This window comes from Lathamus discolor, chromosome W (assembly GCF_037157495.1).
Source record: "Lathamus discolor isolate bLatDis1 chromosome W, bLatDis1.hap1, whole genome shotgun sequence".
NCBI classification, from domain to species: Eukaryota; Metazoa; Chordata; class Aves; order Psittaciformes; family Psittacidae; genus Lathamus; species Lathamus discolor.
In genome coordinates, this window is record NC_088908.1 from 33,045,437 (window position 1) to 33,068,850 (window position 23,414).

The 23,414-nt window shown below is 42.4% G+C and overlaps 1 protein-coding gene across 15 annotated transcripts in view; it reads left to right on the forward strand.

Moving 5' to 3' along the window:
- LOC136004410 (SET-binding protein-like) overlaps nt 1-23,414 on the forward strand; it is a 347,514-nt gene that overhangs the window by 311,940 nt on the left and 12,160 nt on the right. For 14 of the 15 annotated variants that reach the window (XM_065660874.1, XM_065660870.1, XM_065660879.1 and 11 more), the window contains one exon: nt 7,101-7,854. The exons of the other annotated variant lie outside the window; for it this stretch is intronic. In XM_065660874.1, the coding sequence (XP_065516946.1) occupies nt 7,101-7,657 (557 nt within the window). In that variant the 3' untranslated portion in view covers nt 7,658-7,854. Of the gene's footprint in view, nt 1-7,100; nt 7,855-23,414 lie in introns of those variants that run through there. 15 annotated transcript variants of the gene reach the window in all.

Consider the following 23,414-nt stretch of genomic DNA (forward strand, 5'->3'; position numbering starts at 1 on the left):
TGGCAAAGCTATCCAGAATAAAGTTAGGGGACCGATGGAGAACTTCCAAGGGGTCATATCTACCTTGTTCAACACCACTGTGCTGGAGTGGTTCCTCCAGCCTGCTCTAAGCTCCCCTTGGAAATGTACACTTTTTTGTATATTTCTATTTTTGGCTCAGAAGCTATTTCCAGCATCATATCAATCCAGTGTGACTTCCTGAACCTAACCATCCAGATCTGTGTGTGCTACTCCCTACCTTTGCCAGGCAACTAGAGTTCTTGGTATGGCCAGGGAGTGCCCAGCTGTCCAACTCCTTGCACCTGTGCAAAGGCTGGTACTTTGTGGAGACGTGGCTAACAGAGAAAGGTCACGTTCCCATCAACGAGCTGAAATAGAACATTTGTTTAGAGAATGGTGCAGACTTACTGGCGCCAGATAATGAGGAACTGAGGGACATCTGGAGGGAAGCGCCATGCTCTGGCCAATTACAGACAAGGACACTAACTAATAAACAAGATAAGCACATAAAAATAGAGGATATAAAAGTACACAGTTTATCTGCAAAAATAATGAACTTACACAATGCCTTACTTATGCCAGAACCAATCAAGCGCCTAGTATTTGCATATTCATGTATTACTGTTGCTATATTAACCGGAGGTAGAAACCCAATAAACAAATCACGCTTATGGATCACAGTGGTCGTGTCTTAATTCCTCCCTGCTGCGACAAATTGGTGCCCGAACAGGGACCCTCTTGCTGTTGCTTGACTGAGTGAAGAAGACAGCTGGAATAGGAGGGGAGCGGACCGATTGGAACAGGGACCCAGTTACCTTTAAAGGCTGGGTTGACAGCAGGGATTGGGGAAGCTCCGAAGAAAGCAGCTTTCGGAGGGCTAAGAACGGTTCGCTGCCTGCAGCGTCGGTTCCGAGAGCCTGAGCAAGATTCTCCTTGTCTCGCTGCCCATATTTCGTCTGCCTCCTGGTAAGCTGCAGTGGTGCCAACGCCTTATGTGTTGAATTGTAATGGATAGAGAGGCAGCATATGATTTATTTAAGTGCTTCTTAGAGAAGCGGGGAGTGGGTAAGGAATTGGACTTAACTAAGGGGTTAAAGGCTCTGTTAGAATACGCAAGAGAGTTAGGTTGTTTCCGAGATCCTAACGATGTATTTGATCTACCCGAATGGAGGAAGTTTGGGGACGAGCTTTGGAATAAAGTGATTGATGATAATAAGCAAGCGAAAAAATATGCTAAAGACTGGAGGACAGTTATTAATTGCCTACATAAGTATGCAGCTGAGCAGAAGGTCGCGGCTGCAGCTCAGGAGAAACTTTCAGCCCTTTCTTCTCCAGCTCCTCCAGCCGGTCTGACTCACTATCAGGTTGGCAAGGATTATGTTTCTGATCCACCCATAACATCGACAGTCAACCTTGATATAAAGATAGACCCATCCGCACCCCCGGCAGAATCCTCGGAAGAGGGGTTAACCCCATCGGAGGAGGAGAACCTGGAGGAGGAAGCTGCTCACTATCAGAATAGTGGAGTATTTTTAGCTGCACAGCCGTCTTGTTCGACTGATAAAGACCGTAAAGATCATGTAAAGAAAAAAGGGGAGCAGGAAGGTCGTTGTAAGGAAAGGGTTAAGTCTCAAGAAGGTCGTTGTAAGGAAAGGGTAAAGTTGCAGAGCACAGCTAGACAAATGGGAATCCAGGTGATAGATTGGAAATCTATTCAGAGATAGGCTCTGTCAAACAATGATTTTGATTGTTTGCAGGCGTTGCAGGAAAAGATTCTTGCCTTTCCTGTTAAGTACCAGTTCAACCCTCAAGGTCAGGCAGTAAATGCTGAAATGTCTCCATTAAACTGGAAATTGCTATCTCAGTTAAGGCAAACGGTTTCTTCTACAGGCATTCAGTCTGAACCCACTAGGCAAATGTTGTCATATATTTGGGGAACAGATTTGCTGTTAATCGAGGATATTAAAAGTATTGTGAAATTAATCCTCACCCCTTCGCAGTTGTTGCTATGGAACATGTATTGGCAGGAAGCCTGTCAAAAGGTGGTTGCAGTTCAACGGGGCCAGGGAGATCCCCTGATTGGGGTGCAATTACAACACCTGATGGGAATTGGACAGTTCTCCACTAAGGAGGCTCAAGTCCAGTTAGGTCCAGAATTGTTAAAAGAATCTATGAGACTAGCCTTATGAGCTCTATCACAGATTAAAGATACTAGTGCAGCTCCTGCCTACATGAAAGTGACACAGAAAAAGGACGAGCCCTTCAGTACCTTTGTGGATAGGGAAGCTGATGCTATAAGGAAGTCAGGTACTCCAGAATACATGCATGGTATTTTACTGTGTCAGTGTGCAATACAGAACTGTAATGATGCTGTAAGGCAGATACTTGTTCAGTTACCTGCAAATGCCACTGTAGAAGAGAAGTTAGAACGTATGACACGGGTACCTATGGGGCATCAGGCAATGTTGGTTGAGGCAGTAAAAGCAGTGGGAGAGGCAATTAAAAAAAAAAAAAAAAAAAGAAAAAGTCAGTCGCAAGTATTAGCAGCCTTGGCACCTTTGCAAGCCACTGGTATGGTCAAGGGTCCTCGATGTTTTAGATGTGGTCAAAATGGGCACATGAGATAAGATTGCCACCACTCGGTTTGGTGCCCTAATTGTCAAATGGATAACCATTGTGCTGCTACCTGTCGACGCAAACAGAACCGGTCAGGAAACAGGCAGCGGAGCGCCAAGACCCATCACGCGATGATCCCAAGTATGGTTCCTACGGCCCCCGCACCTCAACGTGTGTACGCAGCAAGTCAAACTCCATTGCCTTGCAACCAGCCACCACCGGCATCCTCGGAATGGACTTGGCAGCCGCAGTACATGCTACCTTATATGATAAGACCATGTTGTTGCTCTCTACCGGAATATATGGTCCCTTGACTTTAAATAATAAGCCTATAGGAGCCTTGTTGCTGGGGAGATCATCATCCGCTTTAAAAGGACTATTCATTGTTCCAGGTGTCATCGATGCTTATTATATGGGTGAAATTAAGATTATGGCAAAGACTGACTATCCTCCTCTGTATATACCAAAAGGCACACGCATAGCACAACTTGTGCCCATTTCGCAGTTAATATCTGGAGCACATCAAACCATTCGTGGCACCGGTAGTTTTGGATCTACCGGAGGACTCACCCTATTTTCTCTATCGATGACAACCCGCCCAGAGATTACAGCAATATTAACTTGGGGAAATCACTTGATAACTTTGACTGCATTGCTTGACTCTGGTGCCAATATTACCATAGTTTCTCTAAGTAAGTGGCCATCCGCTTGGCCGTTAAAAGAAACATTCTGACATAATAGATGTTCAAAAGCAAATTTCCTTAACATTGTATATGTTAAATTATCTATGTATCTTTGGTGATGAACAAACTCCAGCGGTTGTTAAGCACTTTGTACAAACACAAGCGCAAAAGATAAAGCCTTCTTTTAAGGTGTATTATCGAGATCCTAATACAGGTTTGTGGCAGGGACCGGCAGAAGTAATATATCTGGGCCGTGGTTACGCCTGTGTTTCTGCTCCCGCAGGACCCTTGTGGGTACCATCCAAGTGGCTAAGACCGGCTGCTGCAGAAGCTCCAGTGACGGCATCTCCAAGCTAGTGTATGGACCCTGACTTGCAGGCCCGGGAGGAGCATCACCTGCGCCGAGCGCTACAGCCACTAATAGAAGAACTTAACTCCTTAATCAACACAGAGCTTTCGTTGAGCACGGTCGCCCTCCTAGATCCGGTCCATGGCCACAGACATATAGTGGTACAACCGAGACTGGAGATGCAACAAGTGCTTCGACAACCCTGTAGTTTCTGTCATCAGTGTGACCCTACAGTAGAGTTCTATTGTAGTGGTTGTCAGTCTATAAGCTATCTTCGCCAGAGCTGGCTAAAACAAAAGGCCTTTTGTGTAGTTGTCGGAACAAATTTTATCGCAAAAGTGACCCGCTTATAGCGCTTTGGAAATATTTAGCTGATTTTAGAAATACAGATTTTGAATTACTCGAGTTATTTGAAAATTGAGGTTCACTTCATAGAGCTGCATATACGTTTGCTTTACAAGCTGCTTCGCCATTATAGGACTCATAATTATAGGGGGCTTGTTGCTTTGTTGTGCTTTGCAATGTTGTTCTGCTTGTTTACAATGACTCCTGACTCAGTCCTTATTCCTTCATAAAGAAAAAGGGGGAATTGTGGAGACGTGGCTAACAGAGAAAGGTCACGTTCCCATCAACGAGCTGAAATAGAACATTTGTTTAGAGAATGGTGCAGACTTACTGGTGCCAGATAATGAGGAACTGAGGGACATCTGGAGGGAAGCGCCATGCTCTGGCCAATTACAGACAAGGACACTAACTAATAAACAAGATAAGCACATAAAAATAGAGGATATAAAAGTACACAGTTTATCTGCAAAAATAATGAGCTTACGCAATGCCTTACTTATGCCAGAACCAATCAAGCGCCTAGTATTTGCATATTCATGTATTCTTGTTGCTATATTAACCGGAGGTAGAAGCCCAATAAACGAATCACGCTTATGGATCACAATAGTCATGTCTTGATTCCTCCCTGCTGCGACAGTACCTAACAGGAATTCCTGGGGAAGCAGAGAGGTCCAGGAGAGAGGGGGTGCACCACCACATAAGGATGTCCATGGTCACCTTAAACTGCATTGAGTTCCCATTTTAGAAATGGAGGTCGTCCTCTGCCAACTACACAGAGCAGATCTCCATTGACTGCAATGGGGTGGTAATACTAAGCTGCAGAAACAACCACCTACAATAAACCTCAGTAAAAACATAAAATCTTTGCAGATACTTGGCTAATGCTGTATTTCAAATTGGTTTCCTGTCCTTTGGCTTACTTTCTTTCCAATGAAAGTCAAGAGCAATGCTGAATCTGATTTCACCACAAGCCTTGCAATTTTTCCTGTATTTCTGCTAAATTTCACATCCTCAAGATTTCCATCAGCAAGTGAAAAAATTCAGCTTTACTTTCTGGAAAAAAAATTGAATCTTGAATATGGGAATTTAAAAAAAAAAAGTCTTGAAAATGTGTCCTGACTATAGTGATAAAAGGCAAAAGGTGGACAGAGAAAACGTTCTGACCTGAAGCTACTCTCAGGATCGGGGGGGGGGGGGGGGAGGGGGAACTCAAAGGAGTCAAATGCTTAGGGCTGGAAATATTGTAATTTTATGTCAGTCACCATTGAGGCCAGATGAAAGTAATCCTCTAGTGTGACAGGGATTTAAACTTTTTTTATCATATGTCTGAGAAATTGCTCACTGGCACTTGCCCTAAGGAGTCTTGCATCCACGCAATTTAGGGGCGACCTACTCGAGAGGAATTTTGTGCAACTAATTAGGTTCTCCTGAGTAATTTGGATATTCCATTTCCTTTCTCTTTTTCTTTGGTACCAAAATGACTGCTTTCTTCTTTTGTCCTTTGTGAATCACAAACTGCAAGTTAGTTTTTCCTTTTGGTGTGGGGAATGGATTACATATGGAAAATCGATTTTGTTTTGTAATTAAAGCCAGACATTGGGAAGATCCAGGTCTTTATTTATAAGACAGCATATGTCTGTGTTTTGTTTATGACTCACATCTACTTCTTGCATTGTTAGTTGGTTATGTTTATGCAAGCTCTTTGCTGAATCTAAACAGTGGTGCTATAAGAGCCAATAATTTATGTTCTCCAAGAGGGGAGGCCAGTGAGTGAGGTTTGTATGCTGAATCTGTCATAGCCCATAGAGAGCAAGAAGAGATTCAGCAGCACCTGGTTATCTACAGAAAATGCCACAATAGCAACTTTATTTAAACTACCATTAGAATATTAGCCTGTTAGCCATGAATTGTCAAAATCTTGGCTGCTCTGGGAACTTCAAGAATTTCAAACCCAAATGACCGCCAAATTGATAGTCAGATGTAAATTAAGTTTGCAAGTAGCTGTGGGCTGAGGTTAATTTAGTGGGATGCTTTATTCTTTACTGAAAAGAAATAATGGTTGGACTTGATGATCTTAAAGGTCTTTTCCAACCTAGATGATTCTATGAAATACTTGACTCCATCATTTCTTTTCTAACAGTGCAGAACAGATATGTTAGGAGTGAGAGCACCAGTTATTGCAACAGCAGAATTAATACATTCTGTTTCTATCAAAAAGGGGTAGGTAGTTTTAATCTGTGTGCAAATCCTGAACTCTGAACAGATGCCACATTCAGTAAAGCACAATGAGACAATTTAAGAAAAACAAGCAAGGTCTTGTTCCTAAGCAAAGGACCAGGAGCCAAGAAATGCTGTGTGCTCTTTCCAGCTCTGACAGTGACTCACAGTGTGACCTTGGCAAGACACTTAATTACTTTGGACTTTACTCAGATCTAAAGCAAGTGATCCAAACCATGAGTAAGCTTACTTTGGGGTCCATTAAAGTCAATTATATGACTGAGGAGTTTCGGCTACTATCTGCAGAGATGATAGTAAAGAAACACAGGCAGGGGTAATAAATTTGCCACAGGTGAAGTGACCCAACAGCTAGTCTGTGCCCACTAGTTTCAGTAAAAAAACACTTTTTATACTAACTGACATCCATGGCAAGGATAAAAGGCTGGGGTAAAGACATCAGGAGTATATGTTTTGTATATAAAAAGTTTAATAGTTACGGTGGGCCAATATGACAGCTATGCTAAGCAGAGGTTTAGAAATGAGAAGCAAACCCATGGTAAAAGATTGCTGTAGAAAAAGCTTTGTTGCTTTAGAAGGGGGAAGAGATGGAGAGAAATCTCTGAAGACTGCTTAATAGTCAAAGTTGTATTTTCATCTAGGACAGTAAAAAAGAAGGTAGCAACAATTTTGGAACTCAAATAATCTTTTAAAGTTTTTTTAGTTGCTTTTCTATGCAGAGTCCTTTCTCACAGCCATTGCTTCTTCAGTAGTCATATTCAGCCTACAGGGCTTGAAAGTATTTAGCATTCATGATGCTGAAAGCAGGCAAAGGAGAGTTTCCATTCACTGTTATGTGACCTACCCCTGTTTCTCTCCATGTCTTCCATCAGCCAGCTCACCACTTAAAGAAAGGTTCAAGAGCTGCAAAATTGAAGCAATCCAGTGTGAGGTGCGTAAGATGTGCAACTACACGAAGATCCTGTCCACAAAGAAGAACCTGGATCATGTGAACAAGATCCTGAGAGCCAAGCGGCTACAGAGACAATCAAAGACAGGCAATAACTTCATCAAGAAGTGGAGGGTGAATCCTCAGAAGCAACCCCTTTCCTTTGACGAAGACTCCGGAGACCAAATGCCCATTCTGGAAAAATGCATTGACCTTCCCAGCAAAAGAGGTCAGAAATTGACATTCAATTCTTTGATGATAGAGCAATCAGCCACTCAAGATACAATCATGGCCACAATTGAGGCTGTCATACACATGGCTCAAGAGATGCCACCCCCACCACCTCCTCTCCCTCCTCCTCCTCCTTTGCCCCCTCTTCCTCTGCCCCAGACATCCCGGGTTGGGAAAAGGAAAAGCAAGTCCCTGCAGGTGGAAGAGGAAAATGTGAAACTGAAGCGGCACCAGAAAATCAGACGGAGTGAAAGCGAAGTCTTTCCCTAAGGCCAGCACACCTTGTTGAATGTTGGGTGCCAGTAGCAGGGCATTGTGGGACTGGAGGCATGTGGTCCACCTTTGCTCCTGTGGCAGCACCAGACTCACTCATCCCTTTGGCAGCTGGGACCCTTCAGGGAGAGCTTTGCCAGCTGGAGTTCACATCTTCCTCTTCGTTGCTTTGGTCCCAGCCCTCCTAGGGAAGAGGGGGAAAGGGTGTGAGAATTTGGGGGGGTAAGGGGGGCAGGGGGGTGGGTGTCAAAGTTGGGGAGAACATCTACTTTCTACATTGCAGAGTTTCCAAAACTAGTCAGCATCTCGACATTGCTGTTCTCACACTGTACCCAGAGGCAGGAGGTCATCCTCACAAAGAGCTGCACATTGTCACTAGGGCTGCAAGCTTGACTCTGATTCTGTTTCGTGGGTCAGGTGAAACTAAGAGTAACCATGCCACAGTAGAAATCGCTATAAAAAAGTAAAAAAAAGAGGCACCCCCCCCCCCAAAAAAAAAGGTATTTTCTCAACTGTGAACTTGGTTATAATCTGTTGGTTTTTTTGTTGGGTTTTTTTTTTTATTATTTCCAGTTTTATATACCTACCAGGCTTTGGGGCAGCATAACCCAAAATGCCTGATTCCTGATGGACCCATATATTTCTCATTTACTTGCCTAGTTACAACTAGCTGCAGTATAGGCAATAGAAAAGTAGAGCCTTACATGCATGCACGCTCATTCAAGTGCTATCCCAAGGAACAACGAAATATCACAGCATTTAAAATAAGGTGTACATGGATATTCAGTTACGATTGCACATTTCTATGAAGCAACTTGGAGTTTTCAATGGCATGTGAAAAAAGGGCCACCTGTCAACCAAGTTGTTTTGATGCTCAGTACACAAGTAGTCAACAGCAAGACACTTCTGGGGAATAGAGTTACAGTAAACATGGACAAAATTGCCAAAAATGATATTAAAAAGATAAAAGATGAAAAAAAAGGATATAAAAAAAAAGAGTAAAAAGACAGGGCCCAAACATACCAGTTCTTACCACCTGCAATTATGAATTAAATTGATGGGAAACCCACAATCTGAATAATTTGCACTTGGCAGCAATGCCTTGATATGTTCTTTTAAAGAAAATAGGTAAAGTAGAACATTTTAAAAAAGTGGAGAACAAAATGGTATGGAAAATAGGTTCTTCCTTGGCAATTATTTCTTTTTTAAGAAAAAAGTGTTCTTATCTGAAAATAAAAATAACAATGTTCAAAATGTGTCACCACTGCAATTGTATTAATACCACTTTGGACATGTTCTCCAAGTTGTAGTTGCCTTAATAAACTAAAAAAAAAATATTTTTTTTGGTACATAATGTAATTATAATGCTCTCAGTCTGCATGGATGCAAGCTGTGTGTGACAAATCATCTCTTTAAATGGTCAGTTTGAATTGCACATTTCTCATTCAAATTGTAAATTGATTTAACTTGGGTAAAATGCCTAAACTCCATTTCCAGTTCAATTAAAATGTTTAAATAAAGCAAAGACTGAATGTGAAACTGTTGCATTGCAGTAACAATGTTTAGAAAAGAAGTCAGTTGTTGAAATCTGAAATAGGTACTTTCAACTGTATTTCATTTCTTTTTAAAGTTCTTCAGTACACTCAACACCTGACATGGCAAGATAGACATTAAAATTGGAGGAGAAAGGGAAAATTCCAGCAAGGGAGTGGGGATTGGATCTATTAAATGATTCACAAGCCAACAGTTATTCCTTTTTTTTTTTTTGAGAAATCTGTGAACCGGCTTATTGCTGATACTAAAAGTAAACAAACAAACCAAAAGAACAAAACAAACAAAAAAAAAGTCCCTGAAAAACAAATATTGTGTTTCTATTCTGTTATTTATTTACAAAACTCATATCAAGACTATAGTGTTAAAGGGACACTGTAAGCATACAGCTCATTATTTTTAGAGGCTGATTTTCTTCTGTGATAACACCTTATTTTATTAAAACTGAATGCATTTGGGGGTTTGATTCAGTTGGGGAGAGTGGAGAGGGTTTTCTTTTTTTTTTTAAGTGTGAAACAAATCCTGATATCCTATCTCCTTAAAACTGATAAGAGGGATCACAGAATTTTGTTTCAAATTTGTTTTGCATCATTCATTATACTCATTTGCACCTTTTGTTTTACAATTAATGTAGCTTAGAAATATTGTCTGGTTGCTCATTCTGTTACAACCAATTTTGCTTTTCAGTTCTCTTGAATTTAGCACACTGTTACTGACTGAAGTTGAAAGTCTGCAGAAAAAAATAGCTTAAGCTTCCTCAAGCTCCTTCCTTCTTCCTTCAAAATCATTGGACTAACATTTAGTTAACTCAGAAATCTCTTTTTTCCATCTCTCCTTTGGGCCTGAAATATGTGACAGTGTTGCTTAAAATGCAAGAAAGTTTGATATGCCAGGTAGCTTATAAGATGAAACTAAGCCAGACAACAATTCATCCTTAGCTTTATCTTCACTGATCACTGTATTAACACTGAAGGACATTTCAATGTGTAGTGAGTGGAGCAGAGGTCTGAAAAGACCAAATTCATCTTCAAGATGTGTCAGACCTTACAGAGCACTGATAAGGGCTGGACTTGGGCTGGACCTTTCTGGATGCACTGGGATGCAACCTCCCCAGTGGTTCATTCAGGATCACTGAATGTCTGCTGCCACCCATGATTCCGAGCTTGGGGGAAAAAATGCTCTTATCCTTCTAAAAAGTCATATCCAAAAATGCTGCTAGAAGCATGGTGCTAAGGAGAGTGTCCGCTCAGAGGGTACAACCCCATATATACTTCACTGAGTAAAAAAAATTAAGATGTCTTTTTGGTCCTAGAGAAACTAAGGGTAGCGTTCAAGACTTGGAAGCTGCAAACTGTCAGCATAAGATGAAATATATTCAGACACCTAAGGTTTGTTTTTCATGGCAAAGAGGTGTTGGTGGAGCACAGGGCTTCTGTAAAGCCTTGGCTGTTTGTCCAAACAACAGCCCGGTGCAGCCAGTCCTGGCTGGCAGGAAGATTAGCTTGTTAATTCATGTGAAAGCAGGTAGAAAATACTGTTAAATGGCACTCAGAATTTGTGTTCTGCTTGTTGCATAGTCTATAAAGATGATAAGCAAGTTGATGACAGAATAATATCATAAGGTGATGCACTACATGCAGATCATAAAGGATTTAGTTTTAGGGTTTATGGCTAAAATCCCATTCCTGCAGCTTATTACTCAACAATATGCCAGCAATGAGATTTCTAATTTTTTTCCCCCTACTGCTAGGAAGATTTACTGAGGAACTCTCTAAATTCTCTCCACACACTTCCAAGGACTGCATAAAACTGGGGTAAAAGATCTTTTTCTTCTTAAGACCAAAAAACCTTTCAAAAACCTCCACTGTGTCACAGATTAGCACACAGACCTTATCATGCTTCAATAAAAATGTGAAAAAAAATCACATGACTGTGAGCCGTATGAAATAATGCCATGGGTTTGCATCCTCTCTGTGGGTCTTGTATTTATCAACCCAGCATAAAACCAGGAATGGGGACAAGTGTGCGGAGAGAGAGAGAAAAAACAGACACTTGTGTCTCCAAGAGCTTCATATTTCAGTTTCTTGAGCCCTTCAATATTAAATTTTCTGTGAAGCACCTTGCAAGTTTTTGGGAAACTGTCAAGAAAAAAAAAGCGAAAAAGTTATAACAGTCATCATCTACTAGGATATCCTACAGCATGGCCCATGACTCTTCACTTAACAGCAATGATTTGGACCATTTCTGTAGAATATTCAGTTTATGTTACTACATTTTTTTGGGTAGCGTCTGGTACAAAGAGGTGCTGGTTCATCACTAGGGCTTCTGATTGATACAGCAATACAATGAATAAACAGGAATCATTGTTCACACACAAGGATTTCCCCAACTCTTATTATCACAGGCCCTGATTCAGGAATGCACTTAAGCACATTTAAGTGAGAAGAGGTTTAAACCAGATACTATTAGAGCATAGTTAGTGACCATTTGTTCTAGGTTCAGCAGTAGCAGTAATTTTACTCCTTAGTAGCTGGTGCAGTGCTGTGCTTTCGACTTTAGTCTGGTAACAGAGCTGATAACACACCGATGTTTTTAGTTGTTGCTCAGTAATGTTTACTCTGACCAAGGACTTTGTGAGTCTCATGCTCTGCCAGGGAGGAGGGGAAGTCGGGAGGAAGCAGAGACAGGACACCTGACCCAAACCAGCCAAAGGGGTATTCCATCCCACAGCACATCATGCCTAGTATATAAACTGGGGGCAGTTACCCGGAAGGGCTAAATCGCTGCTCGGGTCGGGCTGGGTATTGGTCGGTGGGTGGTGAGCAGTTGTATTCTCTTCCCTTATTATTTCCCTTATTATTATTATTGGTGGTAGCAGTAGTGGTTTTGTGTTGTACCTCAGTTACTGGACTGTTCTTATCTCAACCTGTGGGAGTTTCTCTTTCTTTAAAGTGCAGATAGATACATAGATAGTTACTGCAAAAAGTAAAACTTTTTTGCTTGAATTATTGATACTTACAGTTTCACCAAATCCTAGTCAAGGATCAGCAGATGAAAACAAGTGTCTGACAGTAAAGCAACAGTTGTAAGTCTGCTTACAAAGATGGGACTTCAAAGAGATGCCCTGTCTGATATAATTGGACTTATCTTCACTTACTTCAATGATATTGAGGTACAATGAGAATGAAATTTGCCATGGTGATAGCCGTGTCAGGCTTGATTAACATCACTTAGAAAAACAAGACTTTGTATAAGCAATGCATTTCTTACTAACCACTTTAACCTTGGAAGAAGAGCTAAAGGACTGATGAAAGGAGAACATCTGTACCAGAAGGTGCCGAAGACAAAACAGGTACTAGAAAAACAAGTAGTCAACAAGAAACAGCAGTAACTGAATGAAAAGTAAAGGTGGCAGGGGGAGATCATGACCAGAATCAGTTCAGGAATTGACCGTAAAAAGCTTGCCCCTCTACCTTCACAGAGCTTGTGTGCTGATTTACATGGCAAGTGAGGACAATTTACCCAACAGAAGATAGAGTACTAATTAATAATATATTCGGTAACTTTTGATCAATAAAAAGTAATTTATTTGTTCACTGAAATGTATATAATCTGATGTACTCAAAACTAAGGTGTGCTAGCTTTGTGGAGTTTCCACCTAGCACCCTATTTTATAAAATAGCTGGCAATAAAATACCTCAACTCTGTGTGTATATTGCTGTTTTGCACACCAGGTAACAATCGCACTATTGGGACAACAATATTGCAATAATGTTTAGGTGCTGCTGATCCCATAGCTTCTCATGGACAATTTTTGCTGACTAAACATCTACCCCAAGGGTCAAATACTTCTACCTGCTATGCATCTCAACAACTTACTTTCTCATGGGGATGCAAAGTGCTTTGTGCCCAAGAGCAAGCCATTGTGTAATCCCATTTGCTAGAGAAGGCAACTAAAACATCAAGAAAATGAGTCCTATATCATCCAAGCTGTACAGTGCTATTGGGTACTTCCAATTTCAAGTACCACACATAGGTCTGTATTTTCCAAATATTTTAAGAAGAAGACATGGAGTTAGTGGAAGGGTCTATTAGAGACAAGCTTTGCAAAATGTGGGTCTGGGTGATTTATTTTTTTATATTTTTATATTTTTATTTATATTTTTAAGTGTGAATAAATCAAAAATGAAGAATCTGGCTTGAAGCCAGCTATTAGGTTCTTGCTCAGGGCACCTGTCCTGGGTTCAGCAGTAGCAGTCATTTTTTCTCCTCAGTAGCTGGTGTAGCACTGTGTTTTTGACTTTCGGCCTGGGAACAGAGCTGATAACGCCAATGTTTTTAGTTACTGCTCAAATGATTAGTCTGACCAAGGACTTTCTGAGTCTCATGCTCTGCCAGGGAGGAGGGGAAGCCAGGAGGAAGCAGAGACAGGACACCTGACCCAAACAAGACAAAGAGGTATTCCATACCACAGCACGTCATGCCCAGGATGTAAACTGAGAATTCCCCGGAAGGGCTAGTTCACCGCGGGGTCAGGCTGGGTATTATCGGTCGGCGGGTGGTGAGCAGTTGTGTTCTTTTCCCTTGTTATTTCCCTTATCATTATTATTATTGGTGGTAGCAGCAGTGGTTTGTGTTATACCTTAGTTACTGAACTGTTCTTATGTTCTTATATCAAACTGTGGGAGTTACATTCCTTCGGTTCTCCCCCCAACCCTCCAGGAGCGGGGGGAAGAAAAGGGGGGGGGGGGGGGGGAGTGGACTGTGTGGCTGACTTGCCGACGGGGTTTAAACCACAGCAGTTCTTTTTGCATCTATGTTTGAAGCAGAATCCCCCCTACTCCTACATGGCCCTGATCGCCATGGCCATCCAGGAGAGCGTGGAGAAGAGGCTCACGCTGTCTGGGATCTACCAGTACATCGTCAGCAAGTTCCCTTTTTTTATTCCATACCATTCATGCCATGCTCAGATCCCACATTTTCAATATACCATCACTCTTATCTCATATATATACATATATATACATCCACACAGAGACGGAGAGATCATTCCTTAGTGCATGGACCAATCCCTATAAAGCTGCTGAGTCCATCTGGTCCGTGATGTCGGGCTCCATCTCTTGTAACAGTCTTTTATGCTTTACTTTTCTGTTGCCTTACAGGCTTTTGTTTGAAAATATTTAATAAATAAAACTTGCAAATAATAAATAAATAAAACTTGCAAGGTGAGGCTTTGGATTTGGCTACAAGAGGGCCCTGGTTTTTTACCCTTAGAAAAGCAACCAGCTTTATGCCAGATCTGTAATTGTTTACTCATGGGGCTGTGCAGCTTCACACTGTTGTCCACACCAAGAGCATTGGACAGGCGCCCCGGTGCAGCCAAGTATGAACGTCATAGAACAGCTGTACAGCTATGTTTCCCTGCCTCTTTCTGGCAAACAGTCATGATAAACATAAACATGTATACTCTACCGAATACATTTTGACAAATAACATACTTTGTTATGTCTCTCAGTCATGAGTGGGAATCAACTCTCAGCTAGGTTCCCATCCATTACATCAGGTGATGGCAATGCTGGGAACACATACCAGATCAGTTTCATGGCCAGCAAGTCTACTGTATCACAAGCCACTACTGTATAATACAACAAAATGAGAACCTTAGCCCAAACCCATGGGTGATAAACACCAAAATGGGGAATGCATACTGTAAGCAAGATATGACATAACACCACTGACACCAAGCCCAAGAACTCTGAGAGCAAATTAATCAATGCTGTGATCCGTGACTATTAAAACAAAACAACGAATGTTTATAATGAATTTGTTTTGATACACTCTGGCCAGGTCTGTCATAATCTCAACCCTTTGGGCCAAAAAGGATTGCTGTGGTTTAAACCCTGCCGGTAACTAAATGCCATGCAGCCGCTTTCTCACCCCCATCCTTTCCCCCCCACCCTCAGGCAGGATGGGGAGAACTGAAAGAATGTAAAACCTGTGGGTTGAGATAAGAACCATTTAATAACTAAAATAAAGTAAAATATAATGCAGTGACCAATCCCTTCCAGGTAACTACCCCAGTTTATATACTAAGCATGACTTGCTGTGGTATGGACTACCCCTTTGGCTAGTTTGGGTCAGGTGTCCTGTCTCTTCTCCCTCCTGGCTTTTTGTGCCCTTCCTCACTGGCAAAGCATGAGAGACTGAGAAGTCCTTGACTAGGGTAAGTGCTACTTAGCAACAACTAGAACATCGGTGCATTATCAGTATTATTCTCATGCTAAAGCCAAAACACAGCACTGTGTGAGCTACTAGGAAAAAAACAGAACTGTTATACCTGAAACCAGGATGCTATTGAAAGGACTATTGCTTTAATTTGGTTAGAAAAAGCACAAAATATTAATTGACCATTGAAAAAAAAATACAAATATAATCACAAGCTGTCTGACTAAAAATCTCTTCCTTTTGGAAAGTGGAAAGCATTGCCTCCCTCACCACTTTGGTTATGCTCTTTTACCTGTTAGTCGGACTGGTGGTGACAGCATAATAATAAAAATCTTTGTTTCTACCAATCTCTTTTTTACCATAGAAGTTAAGGACCTTTCATGGTGTTTTTAAGCATAGATGAAACCTGAATTTTCATTCTCAGAAACAAACAGAGAAGAAGATGCCATTAAAAATAAGATCTACTAAAGGAAGTCCAGGTTTGGGGAAAATGGGGTTGCCCTTTGCTGATCACCCCACATAGTTGTCTGTGAGGTTCCTTGAATGAACAGGTCTGTAAAAAGTCTTCAAAGTTATAAGTAACAATGAAATTTCTTAACCTCAGAAAATGTGCATGTTGGATTCCATTAACCAAACTCACCCTCTGAATATATGCATTTATTACAGAAACATTAAAGGGATATTAAGGAGATATTAGTAATGTCATCAGCACAACATGTCTTCTTTAAGGTAGCAATTAATTTGCATCTCCTGTATTTGGGACCATTGGGAACGTAAGGGCAATGAAGAGAGACTTCAGGGCCCTGGGACGGCTGGTTAAAGGGTCTGGAGCGCAAGTGGTGTTTGCCTCCATACCTGTTGCAAGCGAGGGTGAAGGGATATATAAGAAGACTCTGCAGGTTAATGTATGGCTACGTGACTGGTGCCAAAGGCAGGGGTTTGGGTTTTTCAGTCACGGGCTGCTGTATGGGACACCTGGTTTGCTGGTGACAGGCGGGATACACCAGTCCCAGAGAGGAAAAAGGGTTTTGGGGCAGGAGTTAGCAGGGCTTATTGACAGGGCTTTAAACTAGTTATGAAGGGGGGAGGGGATTTAACTGGGCCTGTTGGGGACAAGCCCAAGAGGAACATGCTAGGGATTGAAGGATGGTGGGCTAAGGAGGACTATCAATCTCTTGTTTCACTTGTGGGAAAGGATAGCTTTTTAGACCCTGCCCCGCAGGGGAAAAAGGGTACTAGGACTGGCTCCCTGAAATGCCTGTACACCAATGCACGCAGCATGGGGAATAAACAGGAGGAGTTAGAAGTCTGTGTGCAGGCTAAAGGTTATGATCTAGTGGCAATTACAGAGACATGGTGGGACAGTTCACATGACTGGAATGTGGTCATGGATAGCTATGTCCTTTTTAGGAAAGATAGGTCAGCGAAGCGAGGTGGTGGAGTTGCTCTTTACGTGAGAGAGCAACTAGAATGTATTGAGTTCTGTCCGGGGTCGGATGAGGAGCAAGTGGAATGTCTGTGGGTACGAATTAAGGGACAGACTGGCACGGGTGATACAGTTGTGGGGGTCTATTACAGACCTCCTGATCAGGACGAAGGAGTTGATGAGGCTTTCTACAGGCAACTGGAAGTAGCCTCGCGACTACATGCCTTAGTCGTCGTGGGGGACTTTAACTACCCCGATATTTGCTGGAAGACTCACACAGCCAGTCATTCACAGTCTAGGAGGTTCCTCGAGTGCATTGATGATAATTTCTTAATGCAAATGGTGGACGTACCAACTAGGAGAGCAGCGCTGCTAGATTTAGTACTCGCCAACAAGGAGGGTTTGGTCGAAGTGGTGACGGTCAATGGCAGCCTTGGCTGCAGTGACCATGAGATGGTGGAGTTTAGGATCCTGTGTGGGAGGAATAGAATACCTAACAAAGCCACAGTTCTGGATTTCCGAAGGGCCAACTTTGGCCTCTTCAGTCAACTGCTAAGGGAAGTCTCATGGGAAAGTGTACTAGGCGGTAAAGGGGCTCAAGATAGTTGGTTAGCATTCAAGGACCGCTTCTTCCAAGCTCAGGATCGGAGCGTCCCAATGAGTAGGAAATCAAGTAAGGGATCTAGGAGACCGGCGTGGTTAAACAAGGAGCTGCTGGGCAAACTCAAGTGGAAAAGGAGAATCTATGGATTATGGAAGGAGGGGCTGGGCGCTTGGGAGGAATATAGGACAGTTGTTAGAGGATGTAGGGAGGCAATTAGGACAGCTAAGGCCTCCTTGGAACTCAATCTTGCTAGTCGGGTTAAAGACAATAGAAAGGGCTTCTTCAAATACATAGCAAATAAAACTAACACAAGAGGCAATATAGGCCCACTGCTGAACGAAGTGGGTGCCCTGGAGACAGAGGATATAAAGAAGGCAGAGGTGCTGAATGCCTTCTTTGCCTCTGTCTTTACTCCTGCAGACTCTCCCCGAGGGCCCCGGATTTCTATAGCCCCAGAAGGAGTCAGGACAAAGGAGGAGTTTGCTTTGGTAGATGAGGATTGGGTTAGGGATCAGCTATGCAATCTGGACATCTGTAAATCGATGGGTCCGGATGGAATGCACCCACGGGTGCTGAGGGAGCTGGCGGAGGTCATTGCTAGGCCACTCTCCATCATCTTTGGTAAGTCGTGGGAAACGGGCGAGGTGCCTGAGGATTGGAGGGTGGCAAGTGTCACGCCAGTCTATAAGAAGGGCAAGAAGGAGGACCCGGGTAATTATAGACCGGTCAGCCTTACCTCCATCCCTGGAAAGGTGATGGAACAACTTATTCTTGACTCCATCTCTAGGCATATCAAGGATGAGGGGGTCATTAAGAACAGCCAACATGGTTTTATGAGGGGGAAGTCATGTATGACCAACCTTATAGCCTTCTATGAGGAAGTGACTAGGTGGAGGGATGATGGTAGAGCGGTAGATGTAGTTTTTCTTGATTTCAGTAGGGCATTTGATACTGTCTCCCACAGCATCCTCATAGATAAGCTAAAGAAGTGTGGGCATGACGATCAAGTAGTGAGGTGGATCGAGAACTGGTTGAAAGGAAGAAGGCAGAGAGTTGTGGTCAATGGCGCAGAATCTAGCTGGAGGTCTGTGACTAGTGGAGTCCCTCAGGGGTCGGTGCTGGGACCGGTGCTGTTTAATATTTTCATCAATGACCTGGATGAGGGAACTGAGTGCACCATCAGCAAGTTTGCTGATGACACAAAACTGGGAGGAGTGGCTGACACACCAGAAGGCTGTGCTGCCATTCAGCGAGACCTGGACAGGCTGGAGAGTTGGGCGGGGAGAAACTTGATGAAATTTAACAAGGGCAAGTGTAGAGTCTTGCATCTGGGGAAGAACAACCCCATGTACCAGTACAGGTTGGGGGTTGACCTGCTGGAAAGTAGCGAAGGGGAAAGGGACCTGGGGGTCCTGGTGGATAGGAGGATGACCATGAGCCAGCAGTGTGCTCTTGCGGCCAAGAAGGCAAATGGCATCTTGGGGTGCATTAGAAAGGGAGTGGTTAGTAGGTCAAGAGAGGTTCTCCTCCCCCTCTACTCAGCCTTGGTGAGGCCGCATCTGGAATATTGCGTCCAGTTCTGGGCCCCTCTGTTCAAGAAGGACAGGGAATTGCTTGAAGGAGTCCAGCGCAGAGCCACAAAGATGATTAGGGGAGTGGAACATCTCCCTTATGAGGAGAGTCTGAGGGAGCTGGGTCTCTTTACCTTGGAGAAGAGGAGACTGAGGGGTGACCTCATCAATGTTTACAAATATGTAAAGGGTAGGTGTCAGGATGATGGAGCTAGGCTTTTTTCAGTGATATCCAGTGATAGGACAAGGGGCAATGGGTGTAAACTGGAGCATAAGAAGTTCCACGTTAACATCAGGAAGAACTTCTTTACTGTAAGAGTGACAGAGCACTGGAACAGGTTGCCCAGGGGGGTTGTGGAGTCTCCTACACTGGAGATATTCAAGGCCCGCCTGGACAAGTTCCTGTGTGATGTACTGTAGGTTACCCTGCTCTTGTGGGGGGGTTGGACTAGATGATCTTTTGAGGTCCCTTCCAACCCTTGGGATTCTGTAATATATGTGCCTCAAGACTGAAGACATTCAGGGCCAGCTTTATCCTCGCTATACAAAGCTGTAACAGCCAACATAATATAAAATGGTATATAGGTACTGCACATACTGGTAGTCTGGGAAAAGTATAGGGAGAAGCTTGCATGACAACTGGCTCTATCTAATCATATTTGACTCATTTCATAGCAACTGAAATGCCTTATGTTGAAATATTTGTAAGCAAACTCCCTGGTCTGCTAAATCTAAAGATAGTAAAAGCTAAAGGAATAGCTTGTCCAGTAACTCAGAAAAGCCTCCTTATTCTTTGAAAACAAGACATTTAATGGTTGGTCATATATCAGGTTGCATCTTCACATCCATATTTCTTCCATGTGAGGGCACAGGTTGGATGTTACCCTCCTCTGTCTTCTGAAGGAAGAATTATATGGCACAGTCAGTGCTGAGATCTTCCTGCCAAGCAGCAAGGTCACAAACAAAACTGTCTCCAGTGTTGTGGGAAAGCTTCCACATTTGGGGTTCTTCATATGTTAAATGAAACCACTACTGTCCTGACTCCTCTGTTTTCTGGCTTTGCCTAGCCTTATGCTAAGCACAGGTTGGAAAGCATCATATCTTCTTTGTGATTCAGAAACCCTGAGGTATAATGCTGCTGCTCAGTTGAAAAGATGGAGGAACTGCCAAATTGTGTTACATGGGACTTTGTTTCTGTAAGTCACACTTGCATGAGAGCATGCTAAAGCAGCAGTCCCTCTTTGCACCTTTCGCGGAAGCAGATATCTGTGGAAAATGGCAAGTGTTTAATGCTATTGCAGCACATAGAGCAGGATCCTTCTGTCATGGAAGGGGCTGGAGGAAAAAATATCATCAAGAAATTAACTAAGAGAAAAAAGACCACATTACAGCCTCCTGTCAGGATGTTCTTCTTGCCATTGTTTACAAGCTGCAAGCATCTTTACTGCTAGTTTTCTCCTTAGAGATTGCACCCAAGGACCTAAAAGTGCCAGACTCAATGTATGGAAAATTTGCAGGCTGGTTTGGAACACTGATTTGTATTCAATCCAGTCCTTTCCAATAAATTGATTCTTCTGAAAAGAATAAAGCTAAAGCTATGTAAACAACAACAACAAAATGTCATTTTCACTAAACCAAAAGGAATATGATGGAAGCTCCATTTCAGTCCAGGAACTCTTGATGTATCACAAGCTTTTGTGGAGGACTAAATGTTTACTATTTCCCTTAGGCCACATAAAAACAGGTTACCACAAAGGAAAAGAAAAAAAAAAAAAAGCAGCAGATAGTATCATCCTTGTATCTTCTGGTTAGGAGTCAGAAAGAATTACATTTTATTTGACTAATATCTTTTGTGTATGATACAAGGAAAACTTGAATGACACCCAAACCGAGCAAGACTTTCTTCTGCTCTCTGAGCCCCAAAGCCAGTATTAAAAATAAATTACTGAGGGAGAGTGCCAGACTACACCCACTGGCCTGATTTGCCTTCTTATACTCACTGAGAGTGAGGAGTAGGGAAGGCAGATTTAAAAACTTCTCCATTTCTATACTATGAACATATGAAGCAATTTCTACACCATCCAACTCCATGCCATATTCTGATGGAATATTTCTTTTTAGAAGCCGCATAGATCTCAAAGCTTTTATGGATGCATCATGCTTTTCTGCACTTTTTTGGGCATATGGCAGAAAGTGAGAAGCCATTTATGGCTCTCCGATCTAGGCCATCGCTGTTATGTTGGAGGCGCATTGGAGACATTTTAGCTTGCAAAATTGTTTATAAGTTTCCCTGAGAAATCCTTCACTAGTCGAAGATAAAGACAGAGACCCCAAATACACTTAGAAAAGCCCCCTTCAAGGACAGATAGGAAAAGCCTCACACCCACAGGCCCTTGTTCTCATGGGGGACTTCAACCACCCTGACATCTGTTGGAGCAACGGTACGGCCCGGCACAAGTAATCCAGGAGGTTACTCAACTGTGTGGAAAACAACTTCCTTCTGCAAGTAATAGAGGAGCCAACAAGGAGAGGTGCCATGCTTGACCTCGTGCTCACCAACAGGGAAGGGCTTGTTGGAAATTTAACGCTCCAGGGCTGCCTTGGATGCAGTGATCATGAGATGGTCCAGTTCAAGACCCTCAGGACAGAGAGAAGAGCATGCAGCAAGCTCACTGCCCTGGACTTCAAGAGACCAGACTTTGACATCTTCAGGAGCCTGCTTAGAAAAGTTCCATGGGATATAGCCCTAGAGGGCAGGGGGGCCCAAGACTGTTGGCCTTTTAAGCAATGACTTTCAATCTTCTGATCTTTTAATTTCTACTAAAGGTCCTGTGTTTATACATCTATATAGAGGGTTGTTTCTTTTTAATATATATATAAAGAAATGTATTTTACTGTTTCCTTTTGCTTTTCTATTACAAAACCTCTAATGTGTTGTGCTAAAGGTGAGTGGCTTTAAATGAGGTTGGTTTCATTAGTTTTTTATTGTGTTTAAAATGTGGTTCCATTTACTGTGCTAAACACTTGGCAGCTTTTGTCACACCATGTCTAATGAAGGCACTTGGAAACAAGCACAAGCATAAAAAGCTGCATTGATCCCCCCCTTCCCCCCAAGCAAGATAGGCAGGAGGTCATGAAAGTTTTATTTCTTTAGCTGGCAGTTAATTCTTCCAAACTTGCCCCCCTTTCTGAAATTCATTAATCGAATAATGGACATGCTCCATTAAAGTGATAAAGATAAAAACTTTGCCAGTGTCTGACTTCTTAGTGAGAAAACCATCTAACTCACAGGCCTCTTGAACTGTGACAAAAGATCTGTGAAATTGAGAACCAAGATTCCCTTTCCATTTATTTCCATGAGTTGGTATTCTTTGACTGACCACATTTCTTTTCATACTTATGAAATGGGTCATGCATTTTTTGTGGAAATATTTTAAATTTAAAAAAAAAGTATTGTATAAACTTCCAGATAGATCTTGCTTCATCTATATTTAGACCTATATGTTTTTCACAATACTGGTATTATTAAGATTTTAATTTGCCAACAGTTGGTGCTTTCATTACAGCCAGGGAGTCGAGTTCACATATGTTTGGTTCCCAGCTCTGCAACTCTGTGATTGACTTAATGTGTATAATGAGGCAAGACACTTATTCCTTGATTTCAAAGAAGCCAAGAATAACACTTCTTCATGTCTCTTGGGAGCTGCAAACAAAAATTCACTAAAGCATTATTATTGGCATGCTACTGCTATGAGGCACAAGTATATGACAAAATGTCACATTTGGTCCACATTAAAAAAAAACAAAAAAATGAACACTTTATGATTAAGCTTTTTTTTTTCTGGATGGAAGCAGAAATAACCTGAAAAGCACTATGTCAATGCTCCTCAGCCTTTTTGCTGGGACACTGTCACTGTCTCAGACCTGACCCTTCAGACTTCTTTGAACCATGACAGAGATGAAAAATCCTCCTTTCTTGCTAATGCAAGAAAGGAAAGATGGACCTGATACCTATATGCGACCCTTCTTCTAGAGAAGCTACGTATTAGAGCAATGGCCTCTGACCTGTGAGTCGCAGACTGTATTCTGCCCAGGAGATGTTCTGAGTTTCCTCATGGCCATAGAAAGATAAAACCCCTTTAAAACTAAGGAGACTGGTGGTGGCCTAGGTTGGCAGGGAGAGCAAAGAAAGATGCTGCTCACATACTCACTCACTATTCTTCCCTATAAGCCCATAAATGCTGGAAGCTTCAAGGGCAGAAAATCCAGTAATGAAAGAAAAATAAGAGCTCATGAATTAAAATATTAAGTGTAGGGTACTGCAGCTGGGGAAGAAGAACCCCAAGTACCAGTACAGGCTGGGAGTCAACCTACTAG